The 19,962-nt window shown below is 41.4% G+C and overlaps 1 protein-coding gene across 3 annotated transcripts in view; it reads right to left on the bottom strand.

Moving 5' to 3' along the window:
- Positions 1–5,718: 5,718 nt before the first annotated feature.
- The window catches only part of ZNF287 (zinc finger protein 287), a 22,450-nt gene continuing 8,206 nt past the window's right edge, over positions 5,719–19,962 (bottom strand). For all 3 annotated transcript variants that reach the window (XM_032431966.1, XM_032431967.1, XM_032431968.1), the window contains exon 6: positions 5,719–12,735. In XM_032431966.1, the coding sequence (XP_032287857.1) occupies positions 11,168–12,735 (1,568 nt within the window). In that variant the 3' untranslated portion in view covers positions 5,719–11,167. The remainder of the gene's footprint in view (positions 12,736–19,962) is intronic.

The following is a 19,962-nucleotide window of genomic DNA, read 5'->3' as shown; positions in this document are numbered from 1 at the left end:
GGTGTAGAGATTACTTAAAGATTTTTTTTTAAATGTTGGGGGAAGAAAAGGGTAGGTTTTCTCTCTCAGATTAGAACAGTGAAGGCTGGGGGAGCTGAACAGGGGTGAGAAGTTGTGAGGTGGGGGGGAAATACTGAATTCCTTATTTCACTGAAAGGAGCGTTAAAAGTTAATAATTTTGGGGGCACCTGGGTGGCTCAGTCGTTAAGCGTCTGCCTTCGGCTCAGGTCATGATCCCGGAGTCCTGGGATCGAGCCCTACATCGGGCTCCCTGCTCCGTGGGAAGCCTGCTTCTCCCTCTCCCACTCCCCCTGCTTGTGTTCCCTCTCTGGCTGTCTTTCTCTCTGTCAAATAAATAAAATCTTAAAAAAACAAACAAAAAAAAGTTAATAATTTTGTACTTTTGATAATAGAGTAATTTATATGTGTTTGTTCAAAGCTTTTGTTTTTATAAAAGAAATACATTTCTATGGAAGTAAAAATTCAAACAGTATACAAGGGTTTAAATGAAATTGCAAATTATGCAGTTGTAGGAATAGTATAATCATATTCTTTAAATTGTCTATATTATTAGTGATTTTTTATCCCCTTATTTTACTAGCTCCTTAGAGACCTATGTTTTGACACATTATGATTGAGAATTTGTTTCTCTTTTCAGTTTTGAGTTTTTGCTTTATATATCTGGAGGTTATGTTAACCTTATTTCAAATTCAAAATTTTTATATCTTTCTGGTAAACTAACCCTTATATCATTATGAAATATTGCTCTTCATTTCTAGTAATACTTCCTGCCCTAAAATCTCTTTCGTCTGATATTAATACAGTAACATCAACTTTCTTTTTATTAGTGTTTGCATGGTATATCTTTTTCTGTACTTTTATTTTCTACTTTTTGTGTCCGTATTTTTTATTTTATTTGGTTTATTTTTTATGAAGTAAGCTCTACGCCCAGCATGGGACTTGAACTAAAGATCCCTGAGATCAAGAGTCGCATGGTCTACCAACTGAGCCAGCCAGGCACCCCTATGTCCTTATTTTAAAGTGTATCTCTTGAAAACAGAATAATTTAGGGGTGCCTGGGTGACTCAGTCATTAAGCGTCTGCTTTCGGCTCAGGTCATGATCCCAGAGTCCTGGGATCGAGCCCCGCATTGGGCTCCCTGCTCCGCGGGAAGCCTGCTTCTCCCTCTCCCACTCCCCCTGCTTGTGTTCCCTCTCTCGCTGTCTCTCTCTGCTAAATAAATAAATAAAATCTTAAAAAAAAACCACCCAGAATAATTAAAAAAAATTCCAGGGGCACCTGGGTGGCTCAGTCTTTAAGTGTCTGCCTTCAGCTCAGGTCATGGTCCCAAGGTCCTGGGATCGAGCCCTGCATCGGGCTCCCTGCTCCGCGGGAAGCCTGCTTCTCCCTCTCTGTCAAATAAATAAATAAAAAATCTTTAAAAAAAAATTAAAAAATAAAAATAAAAAAAATTCCAGCCTGACAATCTTTGACTTTGACTTGAAGTATTTATTCCATTTATATATTGATGTAATTATAGATGTGTTTGGGTTTAAATCTACCTTCTTGCTATTTGTTTTCTACTTGTCTCACCAAATTTGTTTCTTTTTCTCTCCTTTCTTGCCCTCTTTTAGAAACAAACCAAATGTCTATCATTAAAGGACTAGTTGAATGCATCATAGTAACTCCAAACAATGGAGTATATGCAACTATAGAAAGAAGAAAGAGAACTATCTTTGTGATCTCCAGGAGATATCCATTATCTATCTATCTATCTATCTATCTATCTATCTATCTATCTATCTAATCTATCTATCTATCATCTGTCTACTACCTATCTATCTATCTATCTCAGTTGGACACTTAACCGAATGAGCCACCCAGGTGCCCCAGGATATATTTTTATATGGGAGAGGTGGTGAGACGTGTATATATAGTATGCTACAGTTTGTTGGAAAAAGGGTGGGGGGAATATGAATATATATGCACACATTTCCTTATATTAAAAAAATGGAAAAGTAAATTAAAACTTTTTAAATGGTTAGCCTTTTGGGTGGAGTTCACACTCCCTAGTACTCAGATTGTGGTCTCTAAATACCAGCTCCCACTAAAAGGAACCAGGGGTCCTTGAAGAAATGGTTAAATCCAGGTCTGGGACAGGAAGTGTGCAAGATGAACCTGGTACACTTTATCATTTAAGGAAACAAAGAAGTATCAAAGATAACCAGTTATGTTAAAGGGCTCAGGAACCAACCTATAAAGACTTTATAGGAACAACCTATAAAGGTCAAAGGTGGGACAATTTGAACATCAATAACCATACTCACTGTAATAAATTTGAAACACATTAAACAGTTTAAATGCATGAACTCAATGATACTTAGCAAACAAACAACTAAATAATCAAAAACCTCACTGGTCACCTTTGGAGTATCCTAGGGAATGAACCATTCCCCAGGGTAGCCCAATAGTTGTTGGTCAGTTTCTTTTTATAGGAATAATCCAATTTATAAATGAAGGAATTACAGATTATAGAATATTACTATTTTGCAACTCCTATTGAATTAATAGATCTAGGTAATGATGATCAATAGGTTGCTTACATCACAAAAAGAAAAATCCAGACATTATGTGCCTTCTGATAGAAGAACACAAACCCCCTATGAAGTATTTTTGCCAAAAAATTGAACTTGAATGGGATCAAGCTTCTTGTGTTACCATTTTATAGGAAATACATGAAAGCAGAAGAATATTAAAATATCTCCCCAGTTAACGAGCAAAATCGGGATTGTAGGAAACTTCACAGGACAAAAGACCCAGTTTCTCCAAAAAATATATTGAAAGAAATAAAAGAGAAATGTCAGGGGGATTTAGAGATTTTGAAAAAGAGACTTAAGTGACATATCAATTAACTTCAAAGTGTAGAACTTGTTTGGATCCAGACTCAAACTGTGAAAAATACAAAGAAATTTACATCAGGCGGGAAAATCTCAACAATTCAATTGATTTTTGATAATATTTGGACTTATTTATTTATAGTAGGCTCTAGGACCAAGGTGGGGCTTGGACTCAAGGCCAGGAGATCAAGAGTCGTATTCCCTACCACTGAGTCAGCCAGGCGTCCCAGGACTTACTTTTTTTTAAAGGCAATACAGATACGTCACTGTGTTTAGAAAGAGTCATCTTTAGAAATGTAAACTGAAGTGTTCATAGATAAAATAATATGATGCTGAGATGTGCTTGCACATAACGGGGGCGGCGTGTGTCGGGGAGGGGGGAGTGTGGCGGGCTATAGATGGGAAAAGAGGGTGGCAGTGGAAGCTGGTGGAGAAGCACGAGGGTACAGGTGGAGGAGACCCATGAGAAGGCAGAAGAATTCTTGGACGGAGATGATGGTAGCTGCTACAATGGCAGCCAACGCAGATGCTTGAAGAAACCGCGTCAACAAGTCCCTCAGTGCCTGAAAGCTGAGCTTCCTAAAGCAGCTCACTTGGAGGCGGCCTGGCGTGCACCTAAAGCGGCTTGCGGACCCCTTCCCAACACTCAGCTCCCGCCCTCCGCTCCCGCCGCCGCTTCTCCTCTTCTCCACGGGAGGGCGCTCAGGTGCGCTCAGACACGCACGAGCGGACCCACTATGACGCGGAGGTGCGCGTGCGCCGCGGAGGCAGCGGACCACAATTCCCAGGAACGCTGGCGTGCCTGGCCCCGCCCAGTGCCCCCGAGTCACTTTCCAGCGGGGCCGCGGGCTTGTGCCTGGGCCTCCTCGGGGCCGCCGAGCTGTTTGGGCTGCGGGCTCCCGAATCTTAGCACAGGGCGGGGCAGCTCTTGCACCGAAGGCCGTTTTGAACGAGCTTTAGGTCCGAGCCCCTCCCGCAGGAGGGGAGCTCGGTCCTTTGGCCATCACTTCCCACTCAGCCAGACGGGGGGCCGTCCCGGGGGCGGGCGAGGGGGACCACCCCGCCACACGGGTGGACTTGCAACCCCTTGAGGCGGGAGGACGTTGGACGCCGATGAGGAGTACGGAGTTCCAAAGAGGACTCCTGTCCGAGAAGCTACCCTCCCTGCGGTCTTGTTTGAGTGAGCGAGCAAAGTTAGAGGAAAGGGATGCCCGTAGGAACAAAGCGCTAGCTTGAACCCACGTTCCCTTAAACAAGACTGGAAAACGGGCACGCGGACGCTGGCGACTCCAGGAAGGGAAGAGCTCCTCCTGGACCCGTCAGCCCACGTTGCCCACCTGCGGGGTGTCCACGGATTTCGGACGGCGGGGACAGGCGCACAGGCGCGGCGTGGTCGGCAGAGGGCAGCAGTGCGCGCGCAGCGTTCCCCGCAGCATCGACCTCTTGCTTCCTCAGAACTAAGGGCCTGCCCTTCTTAACCCGGACCCCTGGCGTTGTGCCTCCGTTTCCCCTTCGGAGCTCTCCCTTACTGACCTTTACTTCCGCACACGCTCACGCCTCCCACACACGCAGTGAGCGTTGCTCCTTTGGTTATCTTGCCTGGTGTTCGGCTTGGCCAGTAGTCCTAAACCCCCACCCCATAGGGGTGTAGATGCATAGTTGGCTAGCTTGTTCTAGAAAGGGTCGGTAAAGATGTTAGGCTTCGAAGTCTGTTTCACAGCTTTACGGTTATAGCAGGAAAGCAGCCAAAGAGGATACTTAAGTGAATATGGCTGTGTTCCAATAAAACTTTATTGACACTGAAATTTGAATTTCATGTGTCAGGAAATATTCTAATTTCCCCCAACCATTTAAATGTATTCTTCTCCAGTGTAAAATATGAATGAATATCGTGTCCCAGGTGTAGTTTTTAATCAGTGGACAGTGGAGTGTGAGGGTTACTTTTCAACCTCTGGGTATAGATCAGATTTGGAATGACCCAAACTTTTTTCTTCAGGGAAAGATCTACTCTGTAAGCTTGGAAGAGGCAAATTCATTTGGGTTTCTGTCTTCCCTACATAGAAGCCGTAAAGGTCCCCAAATTCGTGGTGGGAGAGTTCCAGTCTTCCACACCGGAAAGGACAGTATTGGGAGGCGCGAGGCCAAGGGCCCCGAGCATCCCCGCATATTCCTGCTGGCTACGCGGAGAGAATGCAAGGCCTCGTTATTCACCTGGGCCATTCCTCAGCCTCGCGCTGACAGCAAGCGCACGTGCAAGGTGGTGGTGGCAGCGAGACAGAGCATGTTTGCTTACAATTCACCATAAAAGTAGCCATTCCCCCGGGCTCAGTGTTGCTTTCCTCTAAGGCAGCCCACTGTGGGTGCTGGAATTCATCTAGGCCCGCCTGGGGTCACCCCCGTGCAACTTGGGGTGGGGGTGCGAGGCCAGAGTAATTGGCTCAGATGGGAAGTCTGGCTACTTTTGCCGTGAGTAATAAAGTTGTCTATGACCCAGGAGTCTCATGTCTTCTCCTATAGGAGAACTATAGGCTAGCTTATTATCTTGTAAGGTAAAATCCCAGACCCTTTACAGTTCCAGACATGTAAAAAAAATTTTTTCTGAGAACAGAATCTGGATTATTGTGTAAAACTTCCTGCAGAGTTGCACTAATCAAACATTTATTTACTATGTGCCAAGTGCTGTGCTTGGTAGAGGAGATCCAGAATTGAGTATCATATAGTCTCTCCCTTGTTAGGAGCATATTCTTTAGTAGGAAACATGGCCATTCTTCTGAAGGTCTTTTTTTTTTTTTTAACTTTTATTTTTTAAAGTAACCTCTTCCCCCAACGTGGGGTTCAAACTCACAACTCAGATCAAGAGCTGCACGCTCTACCGAGCCACCCACATGCCCCTATCCATGGTCCTTCTGGATGCCTCTCTCCATCCCTGTCCAAATCATTAGCGAGTCCTCGAGACTCTACCTTCAAAATACATCGTGTTGGGTCACTTCTCACCGGCTCGGCTGCCACAAACACTATTTCTCCTCCGACTCTGCAATAGTTTCCTGCTTCTGCCCTTGTTGCACTTTAGGACGTTAGAGTTACCTGGGGAATTGAAGAGATACCGTCTCCATCCCAAATGAAAGAAATCCATATCCCTTGAGGTGGGGCCCCGGCATTGGAAAAGCTCCCAGGTCATTCCAGTTGCAGCTAAAGGGAGAGCTGCTGTTGACAATGAGAAGATATTGTAGGGTCTCAAGCAAATGGCGACACACTCAAAACGTTCTACTTCACGGGTAGCACCGTATGTGGTGGCCTTGAATGTTCACGTGACTTCAAGTGTGGAAAGGGGCGAGATCAGGGGCAGGGTGAACACTTGGCTGGTTATGAAATAGTCTATGAAATAAGGCTGTGGCAGTGGGGATCTAGACGAGATGGAACATTTCTAGAATACATGGGAAGTAAAACCAATAGGACTATAGCTACAGATGAAGAACAGAGTGGCTTCCAGCCTCCCTGCCACAGTTCCCATGAATTAAAAAAAGATTTTGGGGGTCAGATTTCTGTTTTAGATTAAACCCTGAAGGTACTTTTGAGATAGGTGATAACACTGACTATATGGTTCTGAAACCTGGGAAAGATCTGGGCAGGAGACCACAACTGAAGTGGGGGTAGAGAAGAGCGCATTCTTTGTTGGGCTATTCTCATTTCAAGATTTGAATTTAAGAAGCTATATAGGAAGGGAGACAAAACAAACTTTCAATGCTCTAATCTCATCAAAATATGTAATTTTATAAAGTCGTAGGTACATACTGTTTGTGCTCTGAATTTCCATTAGCGTTAATTTTACAGAAAGAATTCCACTAAGTGTTGGAACCATGGGTTCCAAACCCTTATTCTGTCGCTGTAGGACTATAGGACTGCAGGCAAGACACATCAGCCTCATGGGCATCACCTTCCCCATCCATACAGAGGGTTGGGGGCTCAGTGTTGCTTGCAAGCTCACACACATATTTATACATATCACTAGAGTGCACATGCTTGCCATTTTTAATGGCTATAGTGTTCTAAGGGCCTAATAATTGTAGTGAAATAGAGAGCCATGAACAGAATAACAGAAATAGAGGACTAAGTACATTTACAGGCACATGCAAGTGAATTGATACCAGAAGCTATAGTTGAAGAACGAAACCTAACACTCTTCAAGTTCTGAAGGCTAAATAAAAGTTTAGCAAGAAAAGCTAGCACTTAGATTTGCATGAAACAGATCCTCAGGATTCAAATTTAGGTCTTATCAGAAACCTGCTTTAAAGAATGTGATAGGAAAGATGGGAGCTTATAAATATGTAAATTACCCAGACATGTAATAGTTAAAACATTCTAGGTATCCTATATTAAGTTGCTGTCTTAACTGCTCCCGAATTAACCCACCTGCCAAATTACCTGACAAGCTCCCTTAAATCTGCTGGCCTTGGCACAAGACCTCGTGTGGTTACACTTGCTCTCTAGTATACCTAACACTTCCGCCCTCTCCACAAGGCTTCGTTGTTTGCTCCCCAGTATGTAATTACATCTCCTACAGAATTGTGTAACTGATGAAAGGAGTGCAAAGAGTTGCCTTTATGAGAACTTGGTTGGTTGGAAAGACTCAAAGGCTACTCACTAATACCACCCCAGCAGCAACAAGCATGCCTTGTGCCCAGATCTTAGTTTCTAAATAGTTGCCTATTTAGCCAAAGATTCCTGGAGAAATGGCTCATTCCATACCTGGGGCACTGGACCTGAGACAGGTCAGAAGGAAACAAGGTCCTGAAAGACCAGAGAAGAAGGAATGTCAAAGACACATGAGCTACTCGAAGGGTTCCAACTGGCCAAGTTTGGGACAATTTGAGCTACAGAAACAATGGCCCTAACTGATTTTTAATACACGGAATCACCTGTCATCACTGCCAACCCCTTACTCTGAAAACTCTTAAGGAAAAGAATTTAAGTATGACCTTGACTCTAGTGCATTCCCAGTTGATGACAGAAGGCTCTGCTTTACATCAGTACGCATCAGTAAATGTAGAAAATTGCCATTTTGCAAATCTTAATGAAACAACTGATTCAGGGAGTGATCATCACTGGATACTAAAACTATCAGGTGGAAGCAGGCTATCCATATCTTCACGTTGGGAAGATATGATGGTTACCATGTCAACTGAGTGATCAGGTTTCACATCACTGATAGTCAACCAAATGTTAGTAAGACTTTTGATGTGATGCAAGACGAAATACATCTGTGAAACATGTTGAACCTGAAGCCAATCGAGGCTTTGGCCCTAGATGCTAGTTTACAGAAACCACAGGGGACACAGGAACAAGATAAACCACATATAAACCATCAGTTAAATCCTGAATGTGAGACATTCTACAGCTGACCTGCTATATTAAAAAAAAAAAAAAAAAGGTCCTGGAAAAGTCAAGAGGTGAGAGACATTTTGATAGATGAAAGATGTAACAAGTAAACATAATGTGTGAAACTTCACAGCATCAACAGGGAAAATTTAAACATGGACGAAGCATTAGGTATTTGAAAATTACTATTCTTTTTTGAGGTATGTAATGGTATGCGGTTATGTGAAAATCTGTCCTTATTTTTATGAGATTCATGCTGAAATATTTAGGGGTCGAAATGTCATGTCTAACTTTCCAATTGTTCAGTAAAAGATGTTAAATTTTTAAAGCTAAGTGGTAGATATACAGTTCGTTTTATTAACTTCTGTATATTTCAACACCTTTGTAATAAAAAAGTTGTGGAAAATAAGACTGCTAAAAAAACTTGGATTACATGTGGATCAGACAACTGTAAAAGTGGGAAAAATACACAAAGACTTATGATTCTCTACTATTCTGTTATTTTATAAGGGCATCAGTTGCCTCAGTGTATCAACGGAAGACTTTATAAATGCATTATTTACATAAAACTCACACAGGCAGGAAATACAAACTAAAGCAAAAAAGGCGCTATGGACTGTGATACTCCACACATTCATGCCAGGAGGGGAAAATAAAAGTGTTGTGGAAGGTATGAAGTAGAATTATAAATAAAAATTGCATCTTAAATACAACGGTTATTTTCTAACATGGTAACTATGGCATAAGCGTTAACTTGATTATGCAACCTGAAGACAATCTACACTCTGTGGAGGAGGATTCCATGACATCAGGGTTAACTGATGTGAGGACAAGGGGAAGCAGTAACTTCTTGGAGAAAACACTCAAGAAAGCCTTGAAGATGCTAGCACCCCTGGTCTTTCCTTCGGCACCTGTTTGTATCAACAGTAACATCCAAATGAAACTGCATGGTCAATATATGCTTAACTTGATATTTATGGCTCCAGAATTTGTATCAATTTTTCTTTATCCAGCTCAGGAAAACTTCCTGTGCAAAGGTGTCCTGTAATTTCTTTAGGAATATTACCCACTGTTAAGATGTGGGATTCGGAATTCGGATTCTTCAATTTTAAGAAGTTCCTATTACCCAATAAATAACCGCTATTTTGCTTAGTACTTCTTTGCACACATGCACAAAAAAGAATTTTAAATTCAACCAACTTCACTCCTGTTAATTCTACCTTATTACTCAACTCTAACTTACCTACTTATTCATTAATTCAACAAACATATATTGACCACTTTCCATATGCAAGGCACTGAAGAAACGAATCAAGAGCAGGATGAAATCTCAGCTCTCAAATATGGTCTTATATTCTGATAGCGGAATGCTGTGGGTATTAAACAGTATTTTTACCTATTTCTATTTGCATTTCTGCCAGTTTTCCTTTTATGTTTAGGACCCCACAAACTTAGTTATTATTGTTTAATGATTATTGCATCAATGATAGTTTCTGCATCAATGCTTTTTCCAGTGTTTTCTGACATTTTAAGAATAATCCCCATTTTTACTTCTATGTATGAAAAAGTACCAATTCCAATTATTCCTTTAAAATCAGTCCCTTCATTTTTAGTTCCTTCTTAACAACAGGCTGAATTTGGTCTTATTCAATTAGCCACTCTTACTTTCTTAGGTAAACCAAGTCTAACAACAGTTCATGTTGTAAGTTACCTGTGTATTCTTTCTTCACTGCTAAGTCTTCACCCTTGATTTTTTTCCCTGACCCACTTTCTGTAGTGAACTTTATTTTCCATTACTGATCTTTTCCTCACACTTTGTCAATAGCTGCTTTCACCACTTCTTTGTCTTGGGATATGGGGTCACATTTGGCAACCCAGTTTAGTAGGCTTCTTAACGCTCATTCCGTGACATGTCCTTTGCTACTTTAGAAAGCTTTTCGTTGCTTAAGTTAGCTGTGGTTTTCAGCACGGTAAGAAGCCTTGAAAGGATCCAATCAGGAAGTCTGGGCCCTGAGCACAGCAGGCACTCAAGAAACGTGTCTCAACAGAAACGGGCTTCCTATGGTAAAACAGCCACAGGGGAACTTTAAGTTACGAATTTAGGAGTCAGGTGAAAAAATGGGTGTTTTTATTCTTATTTTTTCCTTCAGGAGGACAGATGTCAAAACCTAGTTAAACTAAGGCTAATACGTTTTAAAGATGAATTTAAGGTGTTTAGTTTTTGCCTTTTTAACTCAATTTGTACAAATGTCTAAGGGTTATATATACATTAGTTTATCCTAACAGGTCATCTTTCCTTAAGCTCTCTTCCTTGACTATTTCAATATTTAAAGGAAAATGTAATTACTAACAGCTGTCCCATAAAAATTAGGATACTTTCCACTACATACATATTTTGCAAACCTACTGGCTCCACACGGCAGTTATGGCATAACGGGAAAAGGGAAGGGAACCCTTCACATATTTAAGGCTTCAAAGCTGGGAAGAAATAAAGGCCTGAAAGCAGCTTTTTTCAATTATCCCAAGATTACTCACTAGCGTGAAATCCCTACTTGATGGAAGCTTTCCCAAGTTACATTCATAAGGTCTCATTAAGAAGTACGTGAAATACACTAAGATTGAGGAGTTACAGATTTTTGAGTACTCTGACTTTTACAGGGTTTCTTTCTGGAATGAATTAAACTGATATCAAATAAAGGTTAAGAAGTGAATAAAGTTTTCTTTTTAAATTTCACATTAAATTTAAATAGCTTATACCCACATTACTAATTCTGATACTTCTGCTGAGTGATACCTAACATATATTGCACTTCTTTTGGGTTTCTTTTGTTTTAACAGAGTACAAAATAAAATCTGAATGAATTGTAAAACCTAACTGAAGTCTCCTGTATCCATTAATTATGGTGTTTGGCACCTGTGTGAACACGCTGATGCTGAATGAGGTTTGTACTCTGGGTGAAGGTTTTACCACATACACGGCACGCATAGGGCTTCTCTCCTGTGTGAATTCTCTGGTGTTGAATAAGGCATGTTCTCTGGCTAAAATCTTTATCACATTCATTACATTTATAGGGTCTTTCTCCAGTATGAGTTCTCTGATGCTGATTAAGTGATGAGGAGTAAATAAAAGCTTTCCCACATTCATTACATTTATACGGCTTCTCTCCGGTATGAATCCTTTGATGTTGAGTAAGATTGGCACCCTGTCTATATGCTTTCCCACATACATTGCATTTGAAGGGTTTTTCTCCATTATGAATCCTTTGATGCTGAGTAAGGTGTACGCTCTGGCTGAATGCTTTCCCACACACACTGCATTTGTATGGTTTCTCCCCCGTATGAGTTCTATGATGTTGAGTAAGGTTTGCACTCTGGCTGAAGGCTTTTCCACATATTTTACATATATAGGATTTCTCTCCAGTGTGAGTAGTCTGATGTTGAATAAGAGTCGAGGAATGAGCAAAGGCTTTTCCACATTCGTTACATTTATAACACTTCTCTCCAGAATGAATTCTCTGATGGCGAATAAGGTAAGTACTCTGACTAAACACTTTCCAACACTCATTGCATTTATATGGTTTCTTTCCAGTATGTATTTTTTGATGTTGAAGAAGGTGTGTACTCTGACTGAAAGTCTTCCCACATTCGTTGCATATGTAAGGTTTTTCACCAGTATGAACTCTCTGATGATTAATCAGCGATGAACTGTGGCTGAAGGTTTTACCACATTCCAAGCATTTATACGGTTTTTCTCCAGTGTGCGTCCTTTGGTGTATAGTAAGGTGTGCACGCTGACTGAAGTCTTTCCCACAGTCATCACACTTATAGGGCTTCTCTCCAGTATGAATTCTCTGATGTATAGTAAGGTGCGCACGCTGGCTGAAGGCTTTACCACACTGGTGGCATTCATACGGTTTTTCTCCAGTGTGCATTCTCTGATGTGCAATAAGGGATGAGATATGCCTGAACTCTTTCCCACATTCTTCACATTCATGAGATTTTTCTTTGGCATGGGTACTTTGGTGTTTCACGAAGGATGGGTTTTTCCTAAACTTTTTCCCACACACGTTACATTTATAAGGCTTCTCTCCAGGATATATCTTTCTATGTACAATACCATATGAGACATGATTGAAGGTGGCCCTGCCTTCATCGTACATAGTTTTATTATCTGATTGGGTACCAAACTGAATAATTAGGTTTGAATGCTTTTCAAAATTATTTCTATATATATCATATTTACTAAGACACTCTTCCATAGGGTCTTCTTCTTTTGAGAGGACTGACTTCAAAGTGAAATTTCTTCCATTCGTGGGAATCTTCCTGTAGGTATCTGTTGCTTGCCTCTCTAATCTCTCATCGTAGTCATATGGTTCTTCCAATTTGACAGTCTGAGTTCCAGTCTTTATGAGTTTACAAGTATTTGTAACTGGAGTACACTCTTGGGCTTCTGTTTTCCATTCTGGGATAAAAAGAATATAGAATATAAAAAGTTTTCCTCTATTTGGAGAAAGGAAACTGCCAAAACAGAAGGAAAATACTGAACATGAATAAAATGCCTAAAAAGACTATGGCTCTGACAACATCATAACGTGGTACTTAAAGCTTGGGAAAAGAAAATACAGGGGCAGAAAACCAGAAGACCAAACTGCTGAAAAAGGAGAGGCTCCTCACTACTCAACATGGGCGTCGATTAATAAAATAGGTCAGGTGACTAGACTAAGAGATGTGAAAACACCAGGTAAGACCCTGGGATCATGTGGGATGACTTCATGGGATAATTTGTATAAAGCAGACACTCTCATTGACTCCTTCCAACCTACTCTGTACAATCCACATAATATTCCAAAAGCAATTTCAAGGAGTGCTCTCCGTGCTTAAATACTCTAGTAGATCTCTCATAGTAAGAGTTCTCAAAGTACAGTCCCCAGACAGGTGACCTGGGAATGTGTTAAATTATTGGTCCCCATACAGACAAGCTCAATCAGGAACTCTGGGGGCTACTGAACCAGAAAAGACCCCGAATAGCCAAAGGAATGTTGAAAAAGAAAACCAAAGCTGGTGGCATCACAATTCTGGACTTCAAGCTCTATTACAAAGCTGTAATCACCAAGACAGTATGGTTCTGGCACAAAAAACAGACACATAGGTCAGTGGAACAGAACAGGGAACCCAGAAATGGACCTTCAACTCTATGGTCAACTAATCTTTAACAAAGCAGGAAAAAATATCCAAAGGGAAAAAGTCTCTTCAAAAGTGGTATTGGACAGCCATATGTAGAAGAACGAAACTGGACCATTTTCTTATACCATACGCAAAGTCAAAATGGATGAAAGACCTAAATATGAGACAGGAATCCCTCAAAATCCTAGAGAAGAGCACAGACAGCAATCTCTGTGACCTTGGCTGCAGCAACTTCTTGCTGGACACGTCTCCAAAGGCAAGGGAAACAAAAGCAAAAATGAACTATTGGGACTTCATCAAGATAAAAAGCTTTTGCACAGCAAAGTAAACAGTCGACAAAATCAAAAGACAACCTACAGAATGGGAGAAGATATTAGCAAATGACATATCAGATAAAAGGCTAGTCCTTAAGATTATTAAAGAACGGATCAAACTCAACACCCAAAAAACCAAATAATCCAGTCAAGAAATGGGCAGAAGACATGAACAGACATTTCTGCAAAGAAGACATTTAATGCCCGACAGACACATGAAAAAATGCTCAACAGCAGTCGGCATCAGGGAAATCCAAATCAAAATCACAAAGAGATACCACCTCACACCAGTCAGAATGGCTAAAATTAACAAGTCAGGAAACAACAAATGTTGGCGAGGATGCGGAGAAAGGGAAACCCTCCTACACTGTTGGTGGGAATGCAAGCTGGTGCAGCCACTCTGGAAAACAGTATGGAGGGACCTCAAACGACTCAGTAATTACACTACTGGGTATTTACCCAAAGGATACAGATGTAGTGATCCAAAAGGGCACCTGCATCCCAATGTTTATAGCAGCAATGTCCACCACAGCCAAACTATGATGGAAAGAGCCCAGATGTCCACTGACAGATGAATGGATGAAGAAGATGTGGTCTATATATACAATGGAGTATTACTCAGTCATTAAAAAAAAAAATCTTACCACTTCCAATGACGTGCATGGAACTAGAAGGTATTATGCTAAGTGAAATAAGTCAATCAGGGAAAGACAATTATCATATGATTTCACTCATATGTGGAATTTAAGAAACAAAACAGGATCATAGGGGAAGGGAGGGAAAAATAAAATAAGACGAAATCAGGGAGACAAACCATAAGAGACTCTCAGCTATAGGAAACAAACTGAGGGTTGCTGGAGGGGAGGTGGGTGGGGGGATGGGGTAGCTGGGTGATGGCCATTAAGGAGGGCACATGATGTAATGAGCACTGGGGGTTATATGCAACTGATGGATCACTGAACTCTACCTCTGAAACTTATAATACACTATAGATATGTTAATTGAATTTAAATAAAACAAAACAAAGTAAAATAAAACAAAACAAAATAAAGAAGAAACTTTGGGGGCTCCCGGGTGGCTCAGTCAGTCAAGTGTCGACTTTGTTTTTTTTTTAAGATTTTATTTATTCGACATAGAGAGAGACAGCGAGAGAGGGAACACAAGCAAGGGGAGTCGGGGAGGGAGAAGCAGGCTTCCCACTGAGCAGGGAGCCTGATGCGGGGCTCGATCCCAGGACCCTGGGATCATGACCTGAGCCGAAGGCAGACGCTTAACAACTGAGCCACCCAGGTGCTCCCAAGTGTCTGACTTTGTCTCAGGTCATGACCCCAGGGTCCTGCGATTAAGCCCTACGTCTGGTTCCCTGCTCAGCGGGGAGTCTGCTTCTCCCTCTCCCTCTGCCCCCTCCAACCCCTGCTCATGCTTGTGCTCTCTCAAATAAGTAAAATATATATATATATATATAAAAGGAAACTTTGGAGATAGGGCTGAGCAATTTGTTTTACAAAGCCCTTCAGGTGGTTTTTGATGTTCACTAAAGTTTGAGTACCAATGGCTTAAAGGAGAAAAGTTAAAGAAGTTCAAAATACCTCCACTTGACATATTCAGTCCCCAAATAATCCAGCCTTTCCTATTCTACTATCTCTTCTGCCAAACTTCTTATTTAGCTTAAAATTTAAAGTTATCCATATAACTTAAAGCTAACTCCTCATAGCCTTCTATAGGTGCCATGCAAATTCCAGACTTAGGCATTCTCTTTTTTTTAAGATTTCATTTATTTATTTGACAGAGAGAGAGCATGAGCAGGGGCGGGGCAGAGAAAGAGGGAGAAGCAGATTCCCTGCTGAGCACGGAGAGAGACATGGGGCTCCATCCCAGGACTCTGAGATCATTATCTGAACCAAAACCAAGAGTTGAATGCTCAACTGACTAAGCCACCCAGGCACCCCCAGACTTAGGCATTCTCTTAAGAAAACTTCTCTATTAAAAAAAAAAAATGTATGGCCCAGCTCATTTTTCTCTCCTTCTTAGAATCCTAAAGTACAGATTAGGTTGAATCATATGAACTTGCCTTTTTGTAGGTCAATATGGCTCAAATATCGGCAGTCTCATGTGATTCAACCTAATGTAATGTTGGGGCCACGACCGCACTTGGCCTTGCATTATTACTTCACAACTGTGTGTGTTTCTTTCTTTTTTTTTTTTTAAGATTTTATTTATTTGACACAGAGAGAGAGACAGAGAACACAAGCAGGGGGAGCGGCAGGCAGAGGGAGAGGGAGAAGCAGGCTCTCCGCTGAGCAGGGAGACTGATGGCGGGGCTCGATCCAGGACTCTGGGATCGTGACCTGAGCCGAAGGCAGCCGCTTAACTGACTGAGCCACCCAGGCACCCCTGTGTGTGTTTCTTATATTTCCAACTTAGATGCAAACTCTGAGAACAGCCTGTGCTTCTTACACACTTCCTTCAGAAAATGGCCCGAGACTCTGGATATGGTGGCCACACAACTGAACTGGTAAAATAAGTGACAATAATTTGTTGTGAAAAGGTGAACCAAATGAAAGCACAAACATACACATAAAAGCGAAGCAAACAAAAAAATCCCTGACCTCAAATCTTGCTGCAAAGCAATCAAATATGTATTTATTCATGCCTATTATGTTTCCAGTATGATGGTTTAAAACAAATTTAAATTATAATATCTTTCTCCCTTGAAATCAGGTCAAAAACACAGGGCTTCCAAATATTACGAATTATGTAATGAAATATAATCAAATATGGAGTTTATAATATAGCAAAAATGGTACTGGATGGTTCAGAAATTTTCTAAGATGCAGATCAAAATATAAAAACCTTACAAATATATCCATTCCACAGAATCATATGCAGTCATTAAAAGTGACTCTACCATTCATCAATAAAGGACTAGAGTAAGGGATAATGGAATACTGATAACTGATAAAAATAACTAGGTAGGTTTATGTATACTGACTTTTATTACTTTGATTCAGATACAAAAATCAGAGTTGACATTAGAAAATGCTTGGGAGTAATGCGAAATGAAAAAAAGTAGTCCCACGGCTAATATGAAAATGCACTGAACTAGACAAATATTATCAAAGACCTAAGAAGATTATAGATTTTTGTTTTTTTATAAGATTAATTCATTTGACAGAACACAAGCAGGAAGAGCTGCAGGCAGAGGGAGAAGCAGGCTTCCCGCAGAGCAGGGAGCCCAATGCGGGGCTGGATCCCAGGACGCTGGGATCATGACCTGAGCTGAAGGCAGACGCTTAATCAACTGAGCCACCCAGGCGCCCTGATTGTAGGTTTTTAAAAAATTATTTTCTAATTTTCAATATATTGGCTATATAACTTATTGCTATTTAGTACTAGAGATGTAGTTGTAATTTTTTGTTATATTATTTTTATATAAGAAAAATAATTATTTTTTATTTTATTTATTTATTCGACAGAGAGAGCACAAGGAGGGGGAGGGGCAGAGTGAGAGGGAGAAGCAAACTCCCTGCTGAGCAGGGAGCCCGACTCGGGGCTCGATCCCAGGACCCCAAGACCATGACCTGAGCCAAAGGCAGACACCCAACCGACCGAGCCACCCAGGCGCCCCGTAAGGAAAATATTTAAAAACAACTCTCTCAAACCAGAACTTGTTACTCTCCCCTCCAGAAGAACAAAATGAGACTGTTAACGGATTGTATAGGTAGGGGTGTTTGTGTCACATACGCAAGATGAGATAGTACCAGAAGCTGAGTTTAATTCTTTTTTAAAGATTTAGTTATTGAGAGAGAGTGCATGAGAGCGAGTGTATTAGAGGGGGGAGGGGCAGAGGGAGATGGAGAGAGAGAATCTTTTTTTTTTTTTTTAAAGATTTTATTTATTTATTTGACAGAGAGAGACAGCGGGAGAGGGGGAAGCAGGCTTCCCGCAGAGCAGGGAGCCTGATGCGGGGCTCGATCCCAGGACCCTGGGACCATGACCTGAGCTGAAGGCCGATGCTTAACAACTGAGCCATCCAGGCGCCCAGAGAGAATCTTAATTAGGCTCCATGCTGTGGAGCCCAATGCAGGGCTCAATCTCATGACCCTGAGATCATGACCTGAGCCGAAATCAAGAGTTGGATGCTCAACTGACTGAGCCACCCAGGTGCCCCATTAATTCCGATTCTATGGAATCAGAATCAGTCTACGGCAGAGTGTACCATATACCTGAAAAGGAAAAGTACTAAAGGTACGACAAGCTTAAAATAACAAGTGTGAACCATGATGATGAAGAAATTGCTACAATAAATACACATTTTAAACCAATCAGTTTATTGGTAATTCAAAAATTAGTATTATTAAGCAGTGCTTAAATATACATATTTAACCAGAAAGGACTGGTTGGAAATGTAAGTGTCTACTGGTGAACAGGGCCAAAGAGTGGCACAATACTTCTCGTAGATGAAATCGGTATTGACTCAGATAATCAAAAAAAGCTTCGGCGGGGGAGGTATGATTTGAATTGAACCTGAAAGAATGGCTAGGTTAAATAAAGAACCATAAAAGTTCCGAGACACGAATGGCCACTGAAGACCAATGCTACTATTTGTGAATTATCAAAGTTTCCATTTCCTGAAGTATGACTAATTAGATATCCTAACCAGGGGTGCCTGGGTGGCTCAGATGGTTAAGCATCTGCCTTCGGCTCAGGTCATGATCCCAGGGTCCTGGGATCGAGCCCCACATCGGGCTCCTGGCTCAGCGGGGAGTCTGCTTCTCCCTCTCCCTCTGCCTCTCCCACTGCTCATGCTCTTTCTCTCTCTGTATCTCTGTGTCTCAAATGAATAAATAAAATCTTAAAAAAAAAAAAAGATATCCTAACCAAAGGTTCAACTCATTATGTACCTCTAAGCTGGTAAGAAAGGAAAACCCTCAGAGGCCAAAACTCAAGCAAAAGCAGGAACACAGGAAGTCAGCAGGAGCTGACTGAGATAGCTCGTCAATGTGGTTAATGACCTTATACTTCCATTTTGAGGGTGCAAGGGGTCCAGGGGCCAGAAAACAAAGCCTGGGGCCCTAACAAGGAAGGGAGGCTGACAGGAATCCTGAGCATAGAGGATTAGACCCTGCTTAAGGACTGGCTAGAAAAATAAAACAAAACCTAAAAAAAAAAAAAAAAAAATCTCTCTTCTACAGAAGGCAAAAAGAAACTTGCCTTTCTCAGTCTTGGTGCTCTTTGGAGGGAGAAAATTCTCCCCCTAAAATACATAACCATAAAATGCCCCCTCTTGTGGATTACAGCCCCAATGCACGCTGCCTGAATGATCTAAAAAACTCCTCAGGCTCAAATTAAAGGGGTCCCAGACTAAGATTTCTTTTATCACCATCCATGGTTCTTCCAGAAGACCATCCTGACTCTAGTCCAGGCTCATTTCCATTATGTCACGCATGTTTTTTCAGTGTCTAGAGTGTGCCAAGATCATTCCACAAAGAATTTACTGTGCTATGGGTACATCCTGTGCTACAGGTACATACAGGTCATTCTGCTATAAATTATGAGAAGAATTAAGAATTAGCTTTTCAAGTAGTATTACCCAAGTTTGGGACAACTGAGCATGAAAAACAACAAACAAAACAAAACAAACCTGGAATTAGTGGACTAATACACTGAACTTTGAAAAATCCCATTAGTCCATAGTGACATGTTCACATAAAAAAATGAGGTGGGAGGAAGAAGAACTATTCTTTACGGGAGAATGCTGTTAATCCTTTAGAAGAGATGACTGAATTAGAAAACCACTGTCTTGCAATCAGCAGTATAATCAAGCAAGAATCAAGAACGGATGCTACATCAGGGAAATCCAAATCAAAACCTCAATGAGATACCACCTCACACCAGTCAGAATGGCTAAAATTAACAAGTCAGGAAACGACAGATGTTGGCGGGGATGCGGAGAAAGGGGAACCCTCCTACACTGTTGGTGGGAACGCAAGCTGGTGCAGCCACTCTGGAAAACAGTATGGAGGTTCCTCAAAAAGTTGAAAAAAGAGCTACCCTATGATCCAGCAATTGCACTACTGGGTATTTACTCCAAAGATACAAATGTAGGGATCCGAAGGGGTACGTGCACCCCGATGTTTATAGCAGCAATGTCCACAATAGCCAAACTGTGGAAAGAGCCAAGATGTCCA

This window comes from Phoca vitulina, unplaced genomic scaffold, assembly GCF_004348235.1.
Source record: "Phoca vitulina isolate PV1807 unplaced genomic scaffold, GSC_HSeal_1.0 scaffold47, whole genome shotgun sequence".
Classification (NCBI taxonomy): domain Eukaryota; kingdom Metazoa; phylum Chordata; class Mammalia; order Carnivora; family Phocidae; genus Phoca; species Phoca vitulina.
This window is presented reverse-complemented; position numbering and strand designations above follow the sequence as displayed.